Source organism: Ylistrum balloti, unplaced genomic scaffold (genome assembly GCF_031769215.1).
Source record: "Ylistrum balloti isolate Yb309-2 unplaced genomic scaffold, AGI_CSIRO_Ybal_v1 Utg370486, whole genome shotgun sequence".
NCBI lineage: Eukaryota > Metazoa > Mollusca > Bivalvia > Pectinida > Pectinidae > Ylistrum > Ylistrum balloti.
Window position 1 is genome coordinate 16,171 of NW_026782317.1, and position 17,598 is coordinate 33,768.

Below are 17,598 nucleotides of genomic sequence, written 5' to 3' on the forward strand. Positions count from 1 at the left end.
TAAATAGCTTATCAAAATGGCAATTCAGTCTGTACATAAAAAGGTAAACACAAAACATTATAACATTATCTTACATTTTAACAAAGCTAAATCTTCTAGTGTTTAGTTAATGACAAATTTGAATTATAGTAAATGTTCTTCTGTATCAAAGAAATTGGTCCTCATCCAAACCTCTCCTAAAATGCTAACACATATTCTTTGTGGTTGCCAAGTTTCAACATGGAGTCTCAGAAGTAAGCAATTTTATAATTAAGTTAAAGATTACAAAATAGCACTATCTAGCAGTTTTAATATGGAAATATGGGTTTATGTTATTTAATCAATAAATGATTAATTCCCCCCTCCTCAATCTTCTCTCAACAACAACTGAGAAAAAAAGTACCAGCTGAAAATTCACTTAACAATAACAATCTTGAAAAGATGAAAACCTAAAAATAATTATTCACATCTTAACCTAAAAAACAAATGTTAAGTACAATATATTATCATCTTTATCAGCAAAAAGGCATTAATTGATAATGTTAGCAACAGGGATTGAGTGAATTGCAGATATCTACCCCAGCACTGAACAGAAAGCAAATTACTTGTAGTTAAGTATACTGTAAATATATCTACAATCTAATCTTGGACAAAGGCTGATCCTATAGTGGTCCCCCACGAGATTTCTCCCAATCTTGTCCAACGCACACTGCAAATGGAAAATGGTATTAGACATTCAGAGACACTTATTGATGATGAATGTTTTACAAGAATACTTAGCTCCATTTCTGTGTAAAACTCAGCTAAGAAATCACCATTGAATCTATACAGCTTTGCAATCTGAATATGACTGAGCAGTACACGGCTAGCCACTTTAAGAAGAATGTGGTCTGGAAGTGTGCGATATTGTTTTGTTAATAGTTGACAAGCTGTAAATAACATCAACTAGATGTGTTTACCAAAACACAAGAAATACATAAATACAAAAAAACCTTCTTTGTAAACGACGACAACAACCATAACAAAGCCAGAACAAATTTTAATATATATATATATATATTATATTGCACAAAAAGGTCTTGTAATAGTAATCTTTTCATCAAAATCAATTAATTAGTTATCAAAAGCATTTGCCATGCCTTTTAAACTTCTATATTCTGTGAAGAAATATCAATGTTTGTGAATATAAAAGGATCAGTTCAGTCAATAGAAGACTTTATGGTGTATTGAAAAACATCAATATTGATAATATGAATTAATTGATTTTCTTTCTCTTTTTTTCAAGTATTTGTTTTCGTTGAAAGAAGAAACAGATGGGATTTATGTTTATAGATTTAAAAGAAATTATACTACATTTTTAAATGCCTAGGTTCCAGTTCAAGGTCATGCACTCAATATCATAAAATAGTGCTTCAGGGTGCATGTATGTGCAAGTTTAAGCATCCTGAAGTTATACACATTGTGGATGCAGGCTCAGTGCTTGACACCACAAACATATGTCACATCATTTGTGCTGATTCTATGAAATTCACACTATACAATCTATATATAGGTATATAAGTTCTTTGTATCAAAGTGAAGTACTAATAAATCACATGATTTTCACTATGAAAAATCTGTGGCATTTCTAAAACATCAATTCATGAAAAGAAATATGTTTCGTAATGAAAAACGGCAATGAGGCACATTCAAACTATAATGTTTTATATGTAAGAACAAAAATTTCAAAAATAATGAAAATATAAACTTTATCTAGTATATAGCTAGAATTTCATCCTTGCTCTCACAGACGAAAATGTGAAGGGATCACAATTGGATTAGGGGTCTAAATTTGGGAGGAAAATATAGTAACCTGGAAAAAAACATGGTCCACCACAAAATATCTCCATATCTTTACATGTTTGATCAAAGCCATCCTACTCATTCTTTGATGCAATGAAAAATTAAAAATATATTACACATGCAATCCTAACCATTAAGAAAGCCTGTAGTTGATACACTGAAAAGTCAAGCAATATTAGTAGTTTGGTATAAAGAACAAGAACAAAGGTATAATTGTTGCTGATGGAAAACTCTGATGTCCAACATCATTAGCTTCTTCTGCAAGACAAGCTGTAGAAAATAAATCAAATCTGTCAGTAGAATTACACAGTAATATTAAACACAATTTACTTATGAAGCTTTCAATCAAATGACTTCCATTTCTGTGGAAGAAAGTACAGTGAGAAAAAATGTCCAGGATGTTTCTTATAACACATCAACCATGCAATGACAACTCCTTCCTGGTGTTCAGTTAAAACTGCCAATTAGAGCTCATACCTACATCAATCTAACAAAAATGAATATGACATTATCGTTTAACAGAAATCTACGAATGTCTAACTCATTTCTGATGAACCAAAAATCTTACAATCACATGGGAATTTTGATTTCTGTGTGCAATAAATAACACAACTTCTCAAATAAATTTCATTTATCTACCACAAAAAGTAACATTTTATTCAATTCAGCCATAAAATTTTGTGAAATGTCAGAAAACTGATCTTTGCTTTCCATTTTACAGAACCACATCCAAAAGAAAACAAGAATATAGTATTGATTTTTATTGATACACAGAAAGAAATTCAGAACTATCATCAAACAACTTACATTTCACTTTGCATGGAGGAGTGTCGCGACACAGACTTGGGGGATATGTCAAAATCACTGTCGGAGCGATATAGAAAGGATTCTCGACGCTGAGGAAGGTTCTGCAGTACCAAACGGTTCCCTGAGGGGCTGGACCCCTCAAGGCCATGGCCAGCTGGTCCTGTGCCATTCTCGACATCAAAACTGAAAAATAGAATTCAGAAGGTCAATAGTTGTAAAACTTAAAATTTTGATGTAAGTTTTTAAAATCCTTTAAGTGAAGAATGATCAGAAAAATTGTTTACTTTGAGTAATGAGATATACCAAATCCTCTGTCACCTGTTTATATAGAATATGGGGTATGATGAACAAAATATATCAAAATAATGTTGTGGAAGAAAAAGGGACCAAAATTTCATTTAAAATTTTATTGACAAAAGAAGTAAATTTGTGAGTTAGATATAAACTGAAACCATTGTTCAAATGCATATTTACAACATCCTGTAAATATAGTAATTTGTTCAGGTATTGAAAGAGTCTTTAGATTTTTACATTAGGTAGATTTATCTTGGTAATCTTTGCTAAACTCTTATTCTAACCTCAACTTAATGAAAATCTATACTCTTTCGGACTGTTTTTTGCACAACTTTTCTAAACAAAAAGATCCTGATAAATTACATAAAATTTTCTTGACAGCATAATGATATAAAATCATGGATGTGGGTGTGTAGGGAATAGCCACTGACAACTTGTTTGTAATATCCCTTGAGATTGTATCTTCTTTCCCGATCAGCGATATTAAACTAGATACAATCCATACCAGACAATTTCTTATCAAGGTCTTCTGATGTATGATCCCTCCATTTACTTAATGTCAGGATTTTGACTGGCTGGTTACACTAATACACAACCATCAAAACTTCCATTTTTCATTCAATCATATCCTCCTTACAGAAAGTATCTGAAAGATTTTTTGATTTTCGCCACTGCAGGAAAAAGTAGAGGTATGTATCTCACTTTGTAAAAAGGCGCAAAGAAATATTTTGAGACAATAAGGGACTTTATTTCTGCAAATTCCACTTGCAGGTTTTTAGGTATAAATGTTGATTTCATGCCATACCAAACTTTAATATCTGTCATGTGTTTGCCTTATTTATAGCTATTTTTCAAACTTACTCAAAAGTACATCTAAATTCTTAAATATAATTTGGTGTATATAGATATCACAGTTATGAAATTACTTGAAATAAAACTTTCATCAAAGTAATTGATGCTTTTAAAGATTTGCACCATCAATTTGTTACACAACTTTGACAATGCCATTGGCAACATTTTCCATCGTCGCGACGTTTAAATTTCTATGTACCAAAAATGTTTGAATTTCTTTCTTTCAATCAAAGTTGCTATAATGATCTCAATGAGAAATTTTACTGGATGCTGAGTGTTAGTATGCTTGGTGGTTCTGTTGTTGTAAACACTGTTCTCACTTGGAAATATAATATGACTTACTTGGACTGATCAAGATTTAAATGGTTGGTGCCATTAATAAAGCAGAAGATGTTAACTCTTTCAGAACACCTGGTCTTTTTTCCTTGTATTCTTTTTTTCATATTTTTTTTTAGTTTCATTAAATTTTGTTGAAATGTTGCTCTTTCTTGTCTCATGCACTGATATCTGGTAAACTGAACTTTACCTCTGATTCCTTCATGGTCCAGAATAGATTGTTATATACATTGAATATATTCTTTACTACACATGGGAATGGAATTAGTCTGCATGAACAAAATCTAGTGCTAGTAATTATGTATAACGGTCCAGTATAATGGTATATCTGACCACAATAGGCAAGCCAGACCAATGTAATTGGTGCTTTCCAGGCCTTCCACAGCTCCTTTTTTATTAAACTAGTTATGTTGACAGCCCCTATATCAAAGGTCTACATATCTGTACTTGGAAAATCTAGCCGCAGTCTTTCCATTTGCAAAAAAATCCATTTAATACTTTTGAGAATAACCAGCTTGCTGATGGAAAAAAAGAAAAAAAGAATTCTATTGCTTCCTTTGGGAGCTGTTTCAACAAAAATTAAATTCCAGGAAAACTTGTCAGGAAACACAAAATCTGTTTAAGGTATCAGCCAGATGACTATTTTTTCTTTTCAATCAACCCCATTTTGGTTGTAAGTCCCCGAGCTTCATTCAATATAAATGTTCCTGTTGCAAGTCCCTTACCAACAAAGATGAATGCTACCTTTGTGAGGCCCGTTACCAACAATGACAAATGCTACCTTTGTGAGGCCCCTTACCAACAATAATGATTGCTACCTTTGTGAGGCCCTTTACCAACAATAATGAATGCTTCCTTTATGAGGCCCCTTACCAACAATAATGAATGCTTCCTTTGTGAGGCCCCTTACCAACAATGACAAATGTTACCTTTGTGAGGTCCCTTACCAACTATAATGAATGCTTCCTTTATGAGGCCCCTTACCAACAATAATGAATGCTTCCTTTGTGAGGCCCATTACCAACAATGACAAATGGTACCTTTGAGAGGCCTTTACCCACCATGACAAATGCTGCCTTTAGGAGGTTCCTTACCAATGACAAATGCTACCTTTGTGAGGCCCCTTACCAACAATGACAAATGCTACCTTTGTGAGGCCCCTTACCAACAATAATGAATGCTACCTTCGTGAGGTCCCTTTACCAACAATAATGAATGCTACCTTCGTGAGGTCCCTTACCAACAATAATGAATGCTACCTTTGTGAGGCCCCTTACCAACAATGACAAATGCTACCTTTGTGAGGCCCCTTACCAACAATGACAATTGCTACCTTTGTGAGGCCCCTTACCAACAATAATGAATGCTACCTTTGTGAGGCCCTTTACCAACAATAATGAATGCTTCCTTTATGAGGCCCCTTACCAACAATAATGAATGCTTCCTTTGTGAGGCCCCTTACCAACAATGACAAATGTTACCTTTGTGAGGTCCCTTACCAACAATAATGAATGCTTCCTTTATGAGGCCCCTTACCAACAATAATGAATGCTTCCTTTGTGAGGCCCATTACCAACAATGACAAATGTTACCTTTGAGAGGCCTTTACCAACCATGACAAAAGCTGCCTTTAGGAGGCTCCTTACCAACCAAGATGAATACAACCTTTGTGAGGCTCCTTACTAACAATGTCGAATGTTACTTTTGGGATTCAGACCTCTTTCAGAAACATTGAATTTTATATGAGGAGTCCTACATCTATTACACAGGTATCAATTGTAATAAGCCTATGTCTGGTAATAAGCTTGTCCACATCTATTGCTATTCAGTAGAATTACAAACAAATACGATTTCATTGTCTAGTAATAAGCCCACCCCCTGACTTTGAATCAAAAGTAATGAAAATTCTCCTTAGGGCTTATTACAGGATAAATACAGAAAATCCTTATAAGTACATACATATATATTAAAGTGGATTCTTCATCTTTCACAAGCAATGAATTCTCCCTTAGCAGATCCACTGGTATTGTCTTTATATAGCAATGTTGTAGTATCCTATTGTACTAGTGTACGGAGGGAAATTGTCGATTGGCTCTTGGTTCATGTTCATAATGTATTAACAGAATGACAGTATTTTGAATCTGTTGGTGTATCAAACAACATGTTACACAGGATCAAGTCATATAAACAGATATATTCAACAAACCATTCATACATCTATATACATTCTTTTATTTCAGTTCTAAATGAAACTGAAAGCTGAAAATGTAGAAAACCTTAACCTAATGAGTATTGGTTCTATTTGTGTTTGTAATTTTTCTTTGACACTGCAGATATTACCCAGCTTTTACCAGAGGAAAACCCATTACAAGACAAACACCATTAGGTGTCTTCTAGCTCTCAAAACAATATAGACTCTACTATGTTAAGCTTTAATGATATTTTGTTGAAATTCCAATCTGAAAACTTTTCATAATTATCAAAAACCCAAAAAATTTCATGAGTCCTGGCAATCAAAATTATCTCAAAAAGTTTAAATGCATGAATATATCTACATTTGTATGCATATTTTTCAAAAGAAACCTTGAATTTGAATATATGTGACTTTATTTTGTGCCAGCAAGCTAACGGATCATGATACCACAGAACCCAGACATCAATTTCCTGAGGCATATCAATCAACTGTTTTCGTTATGATGTTGTTGTGATTAGTACGAGACAGTCTTGGCAATCAGTAGGTTTAAAAATCTAACTGAAAATTTTGGCGACAAAGTCAATTGTTAGAACAAAGCATAACAGCCATAAAAATATTATCTTGCCTTTTCTGAGTGCTTGTCAAACATTCTCCTGCACTAGCTAGATAATGTGTCTTTTATAAAAATGATGTCCAAGGATTCCTACCATCCAAATAAATGTTCCCAACATTTTAAAATTATTATTGGAAGATTTAGTAAAAGAATGAGACATCCTCATCCAGATTCAAAATCATATTTAAAGAGCAAAACCAAAACTATTGTAAAGACATAAATGCCCCTTCTCATATGCAAACAAGTATCTGATCAAGTGTTGAACTTGATGTTATGATACATGTACTATTTGGTAAAAATGAACCATGAACCAAATCTGTTAAGAAATCCCCCCTCCCCCCCCCCCCTCTCATTAAAATGGCAGAGACATGATAATTCCTGAACTAGATCAAAATGATTCACTTAATGAGAAAACAATTTTGCTGCACCTGATAAAAATATCCTTTAAAAATTCAATATTCTGAAATCATTATGTTAAATGAGAATTTACAGACCAAAACACAACTTCAAATCAGAGGGTGATGCAGCGATGGATGATGGTGAGAAAGACAGATAGTACGGTGGCAGGAGTTATGAAAATTCTCAACAATTCCTGAAAGAATTAAGCTTAAACAAGATAAAAATAACAAATTTAAATGAAAGTCCTGTGAATTAAGCCAAACTTTAACCAGAATTTATCTTGCAGAGTTATAGTCCATTACATGATCAGATCATCCTCCAAACATAAATCAGTAATATTCTTGGTGGAAAGGTGATAACTCAAATCCGATAATTACAGCACTTTCCTAATAAAAGGTATTCCATAATCGATCCAGCCGTTTAATGCCTCATAATGAGACAAAATCGCCAGTTCCTTAATAAATCTGTGATAATTATTTTGGAGATTTGAGCCAGGATGCTGTGTGCTGGTAGTCAATTATGTTTACTCAAATTACCTGTCAGTGAAGTAAGGGCTATTTCTGCATGATGTGTGGTGTTGCCTGCTAAACTTGTCAAGTGTGTGGTGCATCAGACTCTGCACACAAAAGTAAAATGTCAGGCAATGCATGTGTATTGACGTACATGCAAGAATGTCTTTTACGCAAGTGTATTGTCCAACTTGGCATTCTTACCGTACTTATTTCAATTATTATAGGGCATCAAGGACCTTTTTCTTTATGAAACAGAAGAAATTGAGACAAAGTTTCAAATATGGACATGCAAATAAATCATACAGTTTCCTCATCAAAGAACATATAAATATATTTTCCTCATTTCCAAACAGTTATTCATTTTTCTTGCTTTTATTTTCAGTTTCACTATTTTCTCCCATGATCATACATATATCAGTGCTTAATTATTTCATTTACCATTGTGAAGTTGGAAATTTTCAGCTCAAACACATAAGAAAATGTTGTTTGTATGTATTGCAAATGAATTGATAGCAAAGTGATCTCATATTTTCAGTGTGTTATTTGAATTTGTATTATAAAGCAGTTTTTCTTTCATGTAAAGTTTTATTTAAATAGATTAAAATGTTCACAGTTTGCAAAAATGGTCTGAAACTTTAAACATCCATAAGAATGGTCCAAAACTTGAAACGTCCATATCTCTTCATACTTATATTGTAAGGGCATGTCCAGCCACAAGTTGTCTGTTAAAAGATGTATAGCATCCAACAAAATCAACAATCGCAAGTGTAGGCTACCAGCACAGGAAGTCTCTAGTTTTGTGTACTTGGCGTTGATAATGACGTCTTACGGAAAATAGATAGGACCCAAGTGGATTCAACAGTGTTACACTAATGAACTTATTTTTGGAAACTACATCATTTATTCTGCAATAGGTCCATTTTTGACAATAAGCCCACCCATAGCCTGTATATTTTGTTTCCGTTTCCATAGAACTAACAATGAATCTTCTGTAGTTGTCCTGTAGTCACCACATACACATTACTCTGACTCGGTGTATAGCATATTACGTTGGCCTTTTTTGTCAATTGCTTTCCTTTTTAAGGGGATATAACTCCTTAGAAGTTAAACAATGGAGGTGAAAATGTCAAGGTTTTTTTAAAATTTCATTATGAAACTCTTATACCCACTTTCAGTTGATTGTGTCACATACTAGTTTTTTAGTGCTGACACTCATTTATAAAATGGCCAGAATCATGCAATGCTTCATTCACTCAAAAAGATAATGTTTATACCATCAATTTAACATGAAGTATCATCAATACACAGGCTGATTTGACATAAGAAACTTCATAAAAACACTTGGTCACATATATATATATATATATATTCATATAACCATACCTATCCTGTTATAGGCCCAAGGGACCAACACAAAAAATTAGAATAAAGTAAGGAGGTGGTCTATCACTGGACAATGAAGTAGTATTGGCTAGAATGTTTAAAAAGCATTATAATGGATATGAGTGGGGTTATTACTGGGCATGGGGTTATTACAGGATAAACATTGTAAAACAGGTTCTAATTTATCTATATTGACAAGAGGACCAATGGGTCTGCATTGCTCACCTGGTATTCAATGTACATCATTAGCACAGGTTTTGACAAATTCAATCCCTGTGACCTCAAAGTTATTTCTTGTCTAAAACTTAGTCAGGCCTCAGATCATCATAGGAACCTATCATTCAAATACCATGCTCCTTAGTATTTTGGTTATCCTGAAGAAATTGTTTTAAAGTTTTATCAAACTCAACCCCTGTGACCTCGAATAAGGGTTAATGTCAATTCTTTTCATAAACCTTGTCAGGCTTCATTATAGTAGGCCTAAAATAAGGGTGAAGGTCATTTCTTTTTGCAAACTGTCGGGATTCAACCCAGTATCCCACCAGCCAAATATCATGAAATTTGATCGTTTGATTATGAGAAAAATTTGTTTAAATAGGAAGTTGACACTGGACAGACAAATGACAAATTACGGCATTCGGAATTCAGATAATGAACGGCGTTTGGGTCAGGTGAGCTAAAACTGTTAAATATCAATATACAGACAACTGATTATCAATGTTCCATTGACGTAAAGTCTATCAATAACATAGGCCTGCTTTAGGATGAAATGTTATCCTCTTTATTTTTATCTGTCTGTCACGAGGAAAAGGAATGACTGATCCATCATGCATACAGTACATAGAAAGCACCAATAATGATTGTAAAACAAATACCATATAATTTTATAGTTTATATTGACTGGTAAATCTTCATAACCACTACAATACTACATCAGACTGAAAAGTGGGCATTTCAACTGAGAACTTCTTAAGTGGTTTAAAATGTTAAGAACTATTAGGTAATTTTCATAAAAAATTTCATCCCACAAACCTTAAACCTTTTCAACCATACCGTAGCTTATATATGAAGACTTTTAATAATAACATTGAGAAATCTCAAAAATTCATCTCCAAACATGAAATGACAAAGAAATAGTTTAAAAGGAATTCTTCTGTTTTGCTTTCAATGCTCTACACAGGCAATGGTTTACTAAAATGATACAAAACATACAGATGGTTATTTGTGGACATATTAGCTTTAAAAAGGCGGTCACTTTAAATGGGTGGTCGTAATGCACAGGCGGTCACTTTAAATGGATGGTCGTAATGCACAGACGGTCACTTTAAAAGGGTGGTCGTAATGCACAGGCGGTCACTTTAAATGGGTGGTCGTAATGCACAGGCGGTCACTTTAAATGGGTGGTCATAATGCACAGGCGGTCACTTTAAATGGGTGGTCATAATGCACAGGCGGTCACTTTAAATGGATGGTCGTAATGCACAGGCGGTCACTTTAAATGGGTGGTCGTAATGCACAGACGGTCGCTTTAAATGGATAGTCGTAATGCACAGGCAGTCACTTTAAATGGGTGGTCGTAATGCCCAGACAGTCACTTTAAATGGGTGGTCGTAATGCACAGGCGGTCACTTTAAATGGGTGGTCGTAATGCACAGGCGGTCACTTTAAATGGATGGTTGTAATGCACAGGCGGTAACTTTAAATACATGGTCACAATGCACAGGTGTTCGCTTTAAATACATGGTCACAATGCACAGGTGGTCACTTTGATTACAATGACATAATTTACTTAATACTTTTAATACATGGTCATAATTTAATGTTGGTCTTTTTCAATTGATAGTCACTATACACAGGTAGAAACTTTCAATTGATAGTCATGATGCACAGGTGGCCAAAATACATAGGTGATAACACTCAACAAGTGGCCATAATGCACAGGGTTATATCAATAGGCAGTCAAAATACACAGGTGGTCACTTTCTAGAGGTGTTCATAATAACACCGATGGTAGCTTTCAACCGGTGACCATATTGCACAAGTGTTCACTTTCAAGAGTGACCATAATTTACAAGTAATCAACAGGAGAGAAAAACAGGTAGTTAATTATACAAAACAGGTAATTAACTATACAAGTATATGATAAACTGTGGTAATAGGATGAAAAGTGTTTGCATTCTGAACGTGTTCAGATCATCTACATATCATAATAATGTAGTAAACTTCAATTTATGCATAGGCAGAATATGTAAACATGCAATAATTATACAAACAGTCCTACCTATATTATACACACCTATGACAGATACATTTAAGTTGATAAGGGTCAAGAAAACTGAGAAAATTGACCTAAAACATGCCCCCTTAATGGAATATATCAGGTAAAATTGATTTACATCAAATATGATATTATTCAAAATCGTACAACAAACTTCATCATTTATCAATATTCAAACAAACAAACAAACAAACCTTTTAATACATACGCTCATATCTTAAATTTGGTAAAAGAGTAATTTGTAAATACAAAGATAGAACCTTTTGGGTCAATTATGGTATCACAAATATTATGTACCTTATCATTATTATGTTAATTTTGTTTTCAAAACCATGTACATAATTGATAAGCCAGCTTCTCTTGGCTTTGCTACAGTATGCCATACCATAGAAACTGAATGAATAATTTATTGTAAGTCTTATTAGAAATGTCAGCTTCCAAAATAAGTGAGATGAAATCTTACATCCATATGTGACTATGGCCATATTGTCCCTGTAATTCCACAATTTCTAAAAAATATACAACACAATATATTTCAAAGGATTGGTTTATAAAATAGACATCATCTGTACATTACTCTCAATATTTGGAATCTTGAAATGGAAACTGAAACCTCAGAAGATGAACCTTCTGGAAGCCACTCAACCTGTCCAAATATTTACATACATTGTAAAATCACTAACTCAATTTAAAGTTTACCTCAGAATAGCAGCATCAGGTCTCCCCCACCCCACATTCCCCCTCCTTATCCACTATTTTATTTCAAATGCATGAGGAAGATTGAGGTGATTGAGAGGAGGGAGAGGGGAGGGGAGCAGATTCAGATATCAGCTGGCATTACCCCAATAAGTCACAAACATCAGCTTTAAAAACACACCAGTATCATTCAATCTTTCCAGAGCTTAAGTGCTTCCTTTTCATAATTGGACATTTCAGATAGCAGTAATCACATATATTTCATAGTTTAAAAGATTTTAATACCAACTCTTGTTAAACTTTTAAGGGATTGTCTTATGCACTACATTACACACCATATCAAAACATAGAAACAGTAATATTTTTTTCCTTTATGAATATAAAATATTATGGAATTTCTGTTTCATTTTTCTAACGATCAATATATCTTAATTGCTTTCTGGCAGTTTTAAACAGAAATAATTTCTGAGTTTCCAAATAATATGTATAGTATTGCAGTCTTGAATTATATATTTACAAAGGTGTCCATATTACACAGGTAAAAATAAAATAGAATATCAGTTTTAATTTACCCGAATATCCAAAATATACAGATTTTCCTGGTAAAGATACTCTATATAAACCAATATTTGTATATAATGTTTTTTAGTGCCAGTCATTTTGTATAAGATCTTCAGCACAGAAGCAAGAGCTCTTATATACAAAGATATACCAATTGTATATACTTTGAACTTAACACCAAACACAATGTGACACAAATATTTACATTTAACCCTACAGCCTTTTGTATGGAAAAGCTAGACACTTGTAATAGCTTAAAACCACAGGCTACAAAACTACTCTCGGGAGATGTGAGCACCCCTAACTTTAAGTACACAGTAAAAAGTGTAAAGTGTAATTTATCAAATTAAACAGATTCAAAATTTATAAAAATGTCAAAAACAATGTCATGATTTTCAAAAGTAAAAGGAGTAACTATTAAAAAAATATTTAAAATAAATTTTAAATTCATTTCAGCTTTATACTAACTTGCATGTACAATTTCTATGTTTAGTACTTGTTCACCTCATGAATCCATCACTATTCTCCTCCTTCCCCAATAATCTTCAATCCCCCTCCCCTGTACAACTTGACTCTGTCCCCTATAGCTCACACAGTGCAATATACTCCAACCTACCAACAGGACCATAATTATCAACCAAAAGTACATAATATACCTGTATACAATCCATAAAACATGATCAAGGAGGGATGGAAATACCTAAGACCCCTGGGACGTGTGACGTTTGTCAAGTTTCCATAAAAGGTAATGATACGAACACTTTCTGACTCTTTCATGACCTTTGAATAATAGATCTTTGTCACAAACATCTGGCAGACCACTTTTCATGTTTAGATATCCGGTAATATATACATAACAGTAAAAAACCTAGTAACAGTATACTCTTGCTTGGTAGAATTTATAATCTACTCCTTATAGTGATACGAAATATCAATATAGAGTTAAAATTAAAATTTCATTCATTTAAAATTTTTCATTATTTCAAATTTCAATTCAAAATTAGAATATCAAAATTTCTAAAATATATTATATCAATATTCCTCAACTGTGTTCAGTCTGTATCAAATCAAAATGAATACTTGGCAATACATGTGCTTAATTTCTTTCAGTGTAAACTAAGAAGTAATTCAGGTCAAATGTTATTTCAGATTATCAGGTAAATCAATTTCAGTGTTTTGGAGAAAATCATTTTCATTTATTCAACAGTGGTAGTAAAAAGTGTTATTAGTTTACAGAATAAATAAAATCTTACATACACTCAAACCTCATTATCTAGAACTTGTATAACTAAAATACACTGTTTAATTTGAAGCATGTCATCAGTCCCTTTCTAACTTTACACAAAATATTCAAACTCACTTAAATTGAATACTGGGTTACCTCAAAGTTTTCCCATAGCCCTGCCAAGTTTGAGATAATGAGGTTTGACTGTACTTAAATAAATATTCTGTATTAAAAAGATAGCAAATTACTCTTGAGATGAAAATTGTTCCTGATGCTGAAAACAAAGGTAATTTATACTGCATCATTATGCTCACTGGGTTTTAATTAGGTAGACTAGAGTACATTTGCACTAATTGATTTATAAACCTAACCTAATTTCTTTCTCTCACCTTACCATAACAAACATATGAGATGAAATGAATAGACAAAAGTCTGATTTACCTGAATACTCGCCCTGTCCCTGGTTCACGTTTTAGTGACAGTGAGCGACCCAAACTGAAGAACGAACTATTTTTTGTTTTAAAAGATCGTGACCTGGTTACGTTTGAGTGGATACTCTCCAGTGAAGTTTGTGCGAGGTGTCCTCTAGCCTCTGAAACATCACTTGAACTTCCACACTGACTTTGCAATAGCTGTTCAATAACTCCAACACTTTTCACTGTACTTGAATCCATCTCTGAACCCAACGAGTTTGGCGGAAATACGTCGTCTAACTCCGAATTTTCCAAGTCATGATAAATCTGCATTCGTCTCATGCCTGCCTTACTTATGATTAAACACACAAACACACTAAATTTGATATACTTCAATCAGGCTGTCAGCCAATGTGAAGCTCTTGTTTTCCACTAGTTACTGTAGGCCCCTATAAGTAAGTTACACAGTGTTATGCACTGTTGTGTGTATACATATATTCATTGAACAGACACTATACAGTCAATGATAGAGCTAGGGTCCACTCACAACCACTCAACCTCTTGAAGTAATTCTGTGCTGCAGTATTCTCTACCAAGGTAAATTTTTTACACAGACCACTATTAATTCCTTGATGACTTTTTCTGAAATTATAGTGTGAACAAATTTCAGATCTGTCTGTGGTTGGTTTGACCGTCTGCTCGCCCTGTCAGCTCCAAAGGGTATGATAAGATGAAGGGGCCTTAAGTCTACTGTAAACACAACAACTCATTAAGATATTCCATCCCACTATTGCTGATAAGAAATTTAAATGTAAAGATTTTTCTTCACAATTAAAATACTTTATCCAAATAGTATAATCAATTCCTTAACTCAAAAGAGTTGTCAAGGTGTCTCTTTCAAGTGCCTATCTATAGTAAACATTAACACGTCTGCTACAGTGTTCTCACAGTATCTGTCCCAAATTCAAATCACACTTCAATATTTATACAGTGACTTCTGTAAACTTAACGGGTATATCTTTTGAATAATGCATATCCCTTGAAATTTTACACTCATAACATGATGTAATACCTTTTCAAATCGTATGTGGTCCTCCAAAAAACTAATATCCTGGAATCGTAAATTCCTACACAGTTCTCTCCATGTATTGTAGCCTTGTTGAGACACACTTAATTTTCTATGAAAACACACTTCCACATTTCCTGTGGTAATGAAATGCTTGCTGCAAACAAAGATCCTGTAGCTTTTAACATACCTCCTATTCAGCAACTGCATATCCTCTCAACATGGTTATCTGTATACTTCCTAAATATTAGAATAGAACTTGAAGTAGTCAGACATGTTTCCCCTGACAGTTACTATATATATATATCTATATATATACTTAGATTTTCCTCTTATTTTTTATACTTCTAAAAAGAAAATTATCTCCCCTTACAGTTTGTTGCCTTTTAAAGCTGTCCTTGATTATTTTAAATGTATCTCATATCAGTTGAATATATAATCTAACCATTGATTTATCCTTCAAAGGTAAAATGAGTAAACATGTATCCGTGGTAATATGTATATACAATAAGTAAACATGTATCAGTGCTAATATGCATCTACAATAAGTAAACATGTATCAGTGGTAATATGTATCTACAATAAGTAAACATGTATCAGTGGTAATATGCATCTACAATAAGTAAACATGTATCCGTGGTAATATGTATCTACAATAAGTAAACATGTATCAGTGGTAATATGTATCTACAATAAGTAAACATGTATCAGTGGTAATATGTATCTACAATAAGTAAACATGTATCCGTGGTAATATGTATCTACAATAAGTAAACATGTATCCGTGGTAATATGCATCTACAATAAGTAAACATGTATCCGTGGTAATATGTATCTACAATAAGTAAACATGTATCAGTGGTAATATGTATCTACACTGAGTATGTATCTACACTGAGTAAACATGTATCTGTGTTAAAACGTATCTTCACTGAGTAAACATGTATCTGTGTTAAAATGTATCTACACTGAATCTACACTGAGTAAACATGTATCTGTGTAAATATGTATCTACACTGAGTAAACCTGTATCTGTGTAAATATGTATCTACACTGAGTAAACATGTATCTGTGTAAATATGTATCTACACTGAGTAAACATGTATCACTTATACAACAGGCATCTCCTGATAACAAGTACATCCTAACTCTACAGAAGAGCTACCCCACACTGTTCCTTCCTTTTCAACCCGTACAAGTCCAATCACTGTGATATATTGAATCAAGCCTAATTCTTATCGATATTGATTCTAATGAATTCTGGGCACGACAAGAAAGGGTTGTATGAAATGGTCATGTGTGCGTTCATCAGACACTTTCCTTTATTACATACATTTTGATCAATAAAAGAAATCTGTTGCAATCTTATTCAAGTAAAAGTTATAAAAATGTGCTGGATTTCATTGAAATTGAGAAAGGAAATATATCTTTGTGCTCTAACATACTGTTTACTTAGAGAGAAGCCGTAAGAAGCAGTTCTGTAATCTAAGAACTTCTCGGCAGGTAACATTATCGGAGACGTCATAAGCTATATGAAGTCCCTGCGGAGGAAGCTAAATTATTTTTGTAAGACAACACTCCGATTTTCTGACATCATCAGTGGTTTCAAAGCACTGAATACCACATTATATATAAGCTTCTGAAGTACATTGCCATGGGTATATAACACCTGATAAGCTTCCATAACATGTTCTGTTTCCATCCCAAGAGATCACCTGTGGGTGCTCGTGACTCAATAACAGGCAATGCACTTAAAAGATAAATTACATATTTATATACACTTGTAAACTGTTTTTCTAGCAAGATAATGATTCGATGTATTCAAGATACAGGGGGTTTTCAGATAAAACTCATCTCAAAGTGATAGCACTGAATTAAGTGACTTGGGACATACAGAAATATATGTAGAAATTTTACATCTGAAAAACCTATTTTTAGGTAACATACTTTAAGACAAAATTTCAGAAGAATTATCAAATCATTGAAACTTGCGTCCCTTTTAAATCTAAATATTAAAGGATCTATTCAGAGGGCCAATTAGTACTTGAATCTTTTTGTTAACAGAGTTACTTGCATTCCCCACATATTTTGCACGTCATCCACCAATCCTAACTTCTGTAAACAAACAAATAGATTATCTAGATAACC

The 17,598-nt window shown here is 33.4% G+C and overlaps 1 protein-coding gene across 1 annotated transcript; it reads right to left on the reverse strand.

The window, feature by feature from the left end:
* Positions 1–2,624: 2,624 nt before the first annotated feature.
* Positions 2,625–14,850, reverse strand: LOC132555413 (cAMP-specific 3',5'-cyclic phosphodiesterase, isoforms N/G-like). Its single transcript, XM_060219765.1, has 2 exons — positions 14,413–14,850; positions 2,625–2,811 (listed from the first exon to the last, which is right to left on the reverse strand). The coding sequence occupies exons 1-2, from the start codon at positions 14,724–14,726 to the stop codon at positions 2,625–2,627; spliced, it is 501 nt and encodes a 166-aa protein (XP_060075748.1). The 5' UTR covers positions 14,727–14,850.
* Positions 14,851–17,598: the final 2,748 nt, after the last annotated feature.

What these genes read in the sequence shown, in the direction of transcription:
- LOC132555413 (XM_060219765.1), bottom strand. Translation starts at nt 14,726, where the DNA reads ATGAGACGAATGCAGATTTATCATGACTTGGAAAATTCGGAGTTAGAC. An exon ending in GGGACAGGGCGAGTATTCAG is followed by an intron (nt 2,812 to 14,412) that starts GTAAATCAGACT and finishes TCTATTTTTCAG; the next exon opens with TTTTGATGTCGAGAATGGCA.